This window comes from Sorex fumeus, unplaced genomic scaffold (assembly GCF_029834395.1).
Source record: "Sorex fumeus unplaced genomic scaffold, SorFum_2.1 ptg000078l, whole genome shotgun sequence".
In the NCBI taxonomy this organism is placed as follows: Eukaryota; Metazoa; Chordata; class Mammalia; order Eulipotyphla; family Soricidae; genus Sorex; species Sorex fumeus.
The window spans coordinates 5,938,782-5,947,101 of record NW_026606135.1 but is presented as its reverse complement, the minus strand read 5'-3'; the positions used below and the strand labels follow the sequence as shown (position 1 = coordinate 5,947,101).

Genomic DNA, 8,320 nt, shown 5'->3' with positions numbered 1-8,320 from the left:
CGGGCCCAGTAACGTCTCCATCATGAGACTTGTTACTGTGTTTGGCATATCAAATACGTCACGGGTAGCTTGCCAGGCTCTGCCGCGTGGGCGAGATACTCTAGATAGCTTGCCGGGCTCTCTGAGAGGGGCAGAGGAATCAAACTTGTCCTTACAGGTCTACCACTAAAATTCTAGATGTAATTTCAAGGTAAATAGTTTGAGAAATGTACATACAAAAGAACAGATTTACAATGTTATCATGCAACTGTAAATAAAGCATCAGAACATTTCCTTTGGAAGGGCTTTCTTTGTTTGCCAGTTTAGCATTGACCTTGCCTAGGGGGAAAGACCAGAATACTCCAAGAATCAAACAATGCATCAGTCACAACCCTTACACCAATTAGCTTCAGGGCACCTCGATCCCAAACTCATTTACTTGTTCTAACTGGAATGGAAGAGGAATCTCAGTTTGCCTTCCCCATCAAAATTTAACTTACCAGACATATCAGAGAGGTCAATTCTAAGTAAAACTGCAGTTTCCTGAAGAGCTTCTCAAGACACAAACTAGCTTCTGAAGGAGGGAAAAAGCTTCCTGAGCGCTGCTTTGACCTCCTTGTTTCTTAAAGTATAGATGAGGGGGTTGAGAGTAGGACTCAACATGGTATACAACACACCAGCCAACTTGCTCTTCTCAGCATTATAGCTGGAGACAGGGCTTATGTACGCATAAAAGACAGCTGTATAATACATGCACACCACGATGAGGTGGGAAGAGCAGGTAGAGAAGGCTTTCTTCTTCCCCTCTGCAGTTCGCATCTTTAGGATGCTGGAGATGATGAAAGCATAGGACACAATGGTCATCAGGAAGTTCAGTATGCCATAAAAGGCATCAGCTAGGACAATCATGACACTGTTCACATACGTGGAACTACAAGATAGAAGTAACAAGGGAGGAACCTCACAAAAGAAATGGGTAATGACATTGGGGCCACAGAAATTCAAGCGTAACATCAACCCAGTGTGAATGGCTGTGTTGAAGGCACAGAGCACCCATACACCCGTGGCCAACACACTACAGAATGACTTACTCATCATGGTGCTGTAGTGCAGAGGGTGGCAGATAGCTGCGTACCGATCGTAGGCCATGACTGTGAGGAGGAGCAGCTCAGAAGATGCAGACCAAGTGAGAAAATAGAGCTGAGCCATGCAGCCCCCATAGGATATAGAGCTCTCCTCTGACACCAGACCTTCCAGGGCTTTGGGCATGATAGAGGTCGTGCAGATAACATCCATAGTAGCCAAGTTGAAGAGGAAAAAGTACATGGGGGTGTGGAGCCCAGGGTTGAAGGTAATGGCCAAAATAATGAGGATATTACCTGTCATAGCCACAGAGTAGAGGGATAGGAAACAGCTAAATAAGAGCACACGGTATTCTGGGTGCTCTGAAAAGCCCTGCAGAATAAATTCTGTTACCAGAGTCTGATTACTCATGGTCCTCAGGATGAGATGACACTATCAGGTGAATCTGCACCCACAGCTTCATGTGATTTCAGTGCTATAGAGGTAAAGAAAAGATGTGCTAAAGAGGACTGAGATTATGTTTCATTCATATCTGCTGTGGGAAGAGAAATATTATATAGTGACTCTAGCATTTATTAAAATAAACACAGCAAACTGACAATAGGTAAAGGGCATACATTCAACCTATAAAGTCAATGCAAGTGTCCAGTTTAACTTATTAAACCATCATTAAACCTCAAATACATGCAAACTAAATCAGTGAGTCACCCTTTATAATTCATGACTTGAAAAAGTAACAATCCCTGTGCAAAGATTGTTTTTTAAAAAACAAAAAATTACTCTCACCTGTGTTGCCCTTCCAGAATCGGTGCTGACTTCAATATTAGAAAATTTTGCATAATACTTCACATTCACAGTAGCAAACTATCTCCTCTAAGCTGTCATATTGTCTCATTCTTCTCTGGACCTCCCTGTTTGGCATCGTCCCATGCCTGGCATGGAATGGATGTACACTTGACTGTACAAGTTAGAAGTGATGCTAAAATTGATATGAATAAAGCATACTAGAATAAGCAAATATCTAATCTAAAAAGTAGTACATGCCATTGTCAAGACAGTAGACATTATGTACTACTGAAGATAAAATAAGCATGGTACATTTTTGCTTTCTCCTTTTTAAAAAAATTTTTTATTCAGTAAAATAATACCGGGACCCAGCCACAGCCATGCTGAGACCACACTCTACATGCTCGGACGAGCCTCATGCATGAAGGAACCGGCAAAGGAAGCTAGGTATGTGGGACCCGGGGCTGAGATTCCAAGTCTGCTCAATTCAGGACTGGGTCTCCTCCACCCAGATCCCCATCTTCCAGTAACAGTTACACACACCAACTGCCATGTAACCCCATAAAAGGCCAGGATCCAGAGACTATAAAAACAAGCTCTCGGAAGTATTCACAGTCACATGACCTGTTATTCTCTAGCTCTCACTCTCAGAGAACCCAGCAGGCTACTGAGAGTATCCTGCACACATATATGCCTGACTGGAAACACCTGTAAAGGTAATTAGAGGCTGCCCCAAAAGCCTCCATCCCTCTAGGAGAGCCCAGCAATCTACCGAGTTATCCCGCCCGCACGGCAGCTGGCAAGCTACCCGTGGTGTACTTGATATGCCCAAAACAGTAACAGTGATGGCCCCCATTCCTCTGACTCTGAAAGAGCCCCAAATATGCCATCGAGCTACACTAGCACGTGATAGGGACAAATGGAGACACTACTGGCACCCACTCTAGCAACTCAATGAACAGGATGATAGTGATAGTGAAAGGAATATGCTCACCTTCAGAACCCTCTTTTTTGTCAAACATGAATGAGTATTTATGACTGGAGAATCCAAGTTCTTACACACAATTACCACAAATCACCAAGAACAGTATCATAAAGCCATTTGGTAAAATCGGTTCTTTAGATAAGCATGAAATTTCTATTCAGAGGAAGAGGCGCTATTATTGTGGAGTTCAGTGCTGATATCAATGACAAAGTTTTATCTCTATTCAGCAAGATAGCAGACTGACATATAATTATGCGCTATATTTCTTAGCATAAGTCATTTTGGAAATCAATGCTTAGTAATAGTTTTGCAGTTTACATATCTTAATACTTTGTTCTTCTGTTTTATTTTATTTTATTTGCTTTTATTTATTTTATTTTATTTTATTTGCTCCTCATAAAAGTCTGGTTGGTGATTCTTGTTTAAATCCAGGAGCCACTGTGAGATTGAACAATTGAGGGAGGGGAAAAGGAATAGAGTTGGACTTAGCCCATTATGTCTCTGAAAGATTCCTGCAACTCCCAGTAATATTCTTTACAGAATTTTAACCAGTTGATGCTCTACTCATTACTCACAATCCACAAACCAGAGATTCATAGCGCTGCGGTCATACCCAGGAGGAGAGAAAACTTTACCAAGCACTGGAGCAGTAGTATGCAAATCTATCACATCCCATTACATTCCTGAAGCATCACTATGAAGGAAACCTTTAATCCAATCATTCTCTAATCTGCCCAGTATGAGGGCAGAAAAAATAAACTACAACAAAATGGAAATTTTAACTAGGTGTGCAACACCAGGAAATGGCCAATACATCAATTCACATTTGGGGACCAAATTAGCCCCCATATATAATACCCCCCCATGTAATTTTCAGGCCAGATGGACAGTCTCCTCAGGTAATGTGGAAGATTGTATCAGAGCACAAGACATTTTCTTCAAACAGTCCATAAACTCTTTGCTGGACCTCAGCCAGTAATTTCTTCTTCTGAAAACAACAAAGAATTTTCTCTCCTGACCTCCATAAGGCACTGCCTTTAATTCTCAACAAATATCAACAGGTTATTTAAAAAACGATACATGAAAAAGAAAAACACTTCAAGTACCAATTGCCAAACTTAAATAATGCTACATTTAGACAATATATCCACCCATAGGCACACATTTAAGCAGCAGTAATTTTCCATACATACCGGATTCTTTGGCACTCAAATTTCAGAGAAAAATAAAATAGAATCTTGGATGATTTAATTCTGTCTAGAAATATCACAGAGTCCTTGAAATTTAAAAGTTGATTTTCTTGAGTTTCTCATAGCAATAGGTTGAATTTCTCTGAAAGACAATTTACCTTTAGTAGAGTTATTATTAAGTTATTATTCACATATTCTTGTTCATAATGTTGAAAATTTTACAAATGAATTACTATAACTACTTACAGTATTTAAGTAACAGTGGAGGTTTGTACAATTTTTATCTCTAAAGGCATTCAATTCTCATAGACGTTATATAACTAATCTGATGTCTTTCTATTTAAGATGGAAGTAGATAATCCCTCTGTAAACATGTTTTTAAATACAGAAAACTAAAACTAAAGGTCTTAACTGACATATGTATAGGTTTAAATCTGAAAGATATTTTGGAGATAACAGTACTTATAAACAAATAAGGTTATTTTTAAAGGTAACTAAGGGACTTACTTGGCCATACAAAGCACCTGTGATAAAGTTAGCTTCTAGTCAAAGGGCCTTGGTATTTTAATCATAATGCCCAAAAGGAAAGACATAGAAAGAGACAGACAGACAGACAGAAGGAAAGTGCCTGCCATAGAGGCAGGTGGGGTAGTGCTGGTGGGGACTGGAGGGAAACTGGAGGCATTGGTGGTGAGAAATGTATTTTGGTGAAGGGACAAGTGCTGGAACATTGTGTGACTGAAACTCAATAATAAACAACTTTGTAACGGTGTATCTCACTGTGACTCGATTTAAAAAAATGGGGGGGGCTTTGTTATTTCTTCACAGGAATTGTTATTTTTTAGTGCCACATCCTCACCCCTAAATCCAGTATCATCAAATATGAAAGAAAATTCAAAAAAAAATGAACCGAAAAAGTTTACATTTATATTTTTCATTTATTATGATCATGTAATATAATCCCTAAATCCTTAGCCAAATATTTGTATATTTTTTGTTTTATATTTTGTTTGCCACCAAAAAATTTTAATACATAGTGAGAAATTCATAAAAATTACTGTCTCTAAGTCAGTTAAGCAAAAACGAGATATATAGATACATATATATACAAATTTAATAATCAAATTGAGCAGACAGAATTAAAAGCATAATTTTTCTCATCCCTTTATATCATAATGAATGAGTCATCTTCATAATATTTCAAATTACCTTGAAAAAAGTTATTTTGTCTTTATGGATCAAATTAGCTTTATATGTAGTTGTCCTTTCTTTGTCACCAAAATTTAGGTTGCAAACTTGGCATCACTGAATCAGCAGCATGCACTCCAGGAAGAGATCAGTCTAGACTGGATGAAGGCTTTCTTCCCCTATTTTAACTGATTTTCCATGCATTTGTGACTCATTTGAGGCAAAGTTTGTCACTGCCTGTGGGACACACTTGGAAGAGATATTCATAGCTATTACCCTAAGTGGACCCTGAAGGAGCAATTAAATTAAGTGCCTCTTTTCTGGGTTCTTGGCTGTCAGTGGTGTTCATACGAAGACCTGTTCAGAATTCTGACCCAAATAGATGCAAAAGTGAAATTAGAAAATTAGATTGATCAGAGAACAAGGCCAAAATGTCACTTCCAGCTCACAGAATATAGTGACAGTGACAGACACAGATTCAGTGCTCAGAATAATATGCTCACACATACAGGCAGCTTGTATGGGTCAAACAAGACCCTTGCACTTTTAGAGAATGCTTTCTTTCAACAGTTTGATGCATATAAGAAACATCCTGAAATTCCCCTGTATAAACCACTCCTTCCAACAGAGCTCACCCACCCCCGACCCTCCCACACCTTGTCTCCCTTACCAAATCACCTTCCCTTCCCTTTTCCATATTTCACACTCTTGTCTCTCATTAAGATCTATTTTCATCAATTAAGCTTCTCTGACTTCGTGCATAGAAATTACCATTCCTTTCTGAACTCTTTCTGAATTCAAGACAACAAAGTCCATGAAACGGATCCAAATTCCAGCCCCGAAAGCTAGTGGTTGTTTGACTTCAGTCTCTTAAACTTCTCTAAGACGTTTATAAGAATTTTCATTGTCACACCACCTAGTGCATGTACAGAAGAGGCTTAGCAATATTTTACTTTCTCTTCCCTTACTTTTCACCTATTTACATACACTTGTTGTTCTATATTAGTTGGCATTCAAAGTACAAACTTCGTATATGTCATAAAGAAAACATCCTTAACCGTCATTAAGTGCAAAATTGTTGACTGATTAAGACTGAATAGATTAAGTGGAGATTTAATAAGGCTTCTTTTCAAAAGATACTTCAAACAGCTCTGGTTTTATTTTATTTATTTATTTTTAACTTATTTTAATTGATTAAAGTTCTATTATTGTTGGTTTTCCATACACGTATTTCCAATGCCACATGTATCACCAGTGTAGATACCTCTTTTCCTCAAAGATTCCTCCCTTCAACACTGATTCAGGAGGAAAGATAAAAACTGAATAGACAAATTATTAAAAATAAAATTGAAAAATTAATTTAAAAAATATCCCCAAACAAAAGCCCAGTTTTAGATGGGTTCACTAGACAGTTCCGTCTCCTTTAAAGAGAACCTAGCACCTGTACTTCTTAAACTCTTGCAGAAAATTGAAGAAACTGGGAGTATTCCTATCAACTTTTATAAGACTTCCATCACCTTTAGTACTAAAAGTAGACAGAGACATTACCAAAAAATAAAGTTATAGACCAATATTCCTGATGAATATATAGATATTCTCAACAAAATATTAGCAAATGGGTCATAAAGATAGTATATGAGGTAAAAGTGCTTACCTTGCATCTGTCAGATGCAGGTTCAATCTCTGGCACCACATATGGTCCCGAGCACAAAGTATTGCCAGAAATGGTTCCAAGCACAGAACCAAGAGTAATCCCTGAGAAAATCTAGATGTGCTCATCCTCCAAAAAATTTTAGCAAAGAAATTTTAAAATATGTCAAAGGGATAACACCATGAGCAAGCAGGTGTTAATTCCAAGGATGCAAGAATGGTTCAATATCTACAAATCAATGTTTTCAGTTTAATTGTGTGATAATATGATACACCATATCAACAGAAAAAAACAACAAAAATCATATGATTATATAGTGAGAATAAATTGACTTCAATATATTATTAACCATATACAACAACACAGTTAACATCATACTAAAGGGCAAACAAAAATAAACACTGTCCTCCCCTTGTTCATCGATTTGCTAGAGCGGGCCCAGTAACGTTTCCATTTTGAGACTTGTTGTTATTGGGTTTGGCATATTGAATCCAGGCGTTTCCGTGGGGGCGAGATACTCTCAGTAGCTTGCCGGGCTCTCCAAGAGGGATGGAGGAATCGAACCTGGCTCGGCCGGGCTGGCTTCTCACAAGGCAAACGCCCTACTGCTGTGCTATTGCTCCAGCCCAATGGCAAAAAACAAAAAAACCCTGAAAATTTTCTACCCAATATCAAGCCCAAGGGAAGGATGTCCACTTTTTACACTATTATCCAACAAAGTTTTGGAAGTCCTAACGATAGGAATTATAAAGAAAGAAGAAATCAAGGGAGTTGAAATTGGAAAAGAAGTTCAACTATCAATATGTGCAGATGACATGACAATATATATATATGAGATCCTAAAAACTTGACCAAAATAGTCTTTAAAATGGTATCCAAAAGCAGTGTGTGGTAGGTTATAAAACTAACACAAAAATCTGTTGCATCTCTATATACAAACAAAAAATGGAAGAGAAACAAACAAAACTAATTTTCAAATTATGTCAAAAAACATCAAGTACCTAGGAATCAATAAAGGAAGTAAAAGACTTGTACACAAAAAAATTTGAGTTCTATTATAATAAATAGTTGATACAAAGAAAAAATACTTTATGTTCATATTTGAATAATTAATATTAGGGACTAGAGAGATAGTACAGTGGATAGGAACTTGTTTGCAAGTCGCTGACCTGGCTCAATCCCTGATATCCCATATGGTCTCCCACGTAGCACCAAGAATAATTTCTGAGTTCAAAGCCAGCAGTAACTCCTATGCATCTGGATGTACCCCCCAACCAAAACCTTTTTTTAAAAATTTTTTTATTAGTGAAACACCATGTGGTACAGCTGTTGACCTTACAAGTTTTTGTACTTGGGTTTTGGTCATACAATGATCGAGTACCCATTCTTCCACCAGTGTCCGTTATCCACCACCAATGGTCCCAGTAACCCTCTCAACCCTCCCATACCCCCATCCCA

At 38.0% G+C, this 8,320-nt stretch overlaps 1 protein-coding gene across 1 annotated transcript; it reads right to left on the bottom strand.

The window, feature by feature from the left end:
* Positions 1-546: 546 nt before the first annotated feature.
* LOC130038677 (olfactory receptor 13A1) lies at positions 547-1,525 on the bottom strand. Its single transcript, XM_056130520.1, is given in 2 exon segments — positions 547-1,480; positions 1,482-1,525. Coding segments are annotated over 2 exon segments (978 nt in total).
* Positions 1,526-8,320: the final 6,795 nt, after the last annotated feature.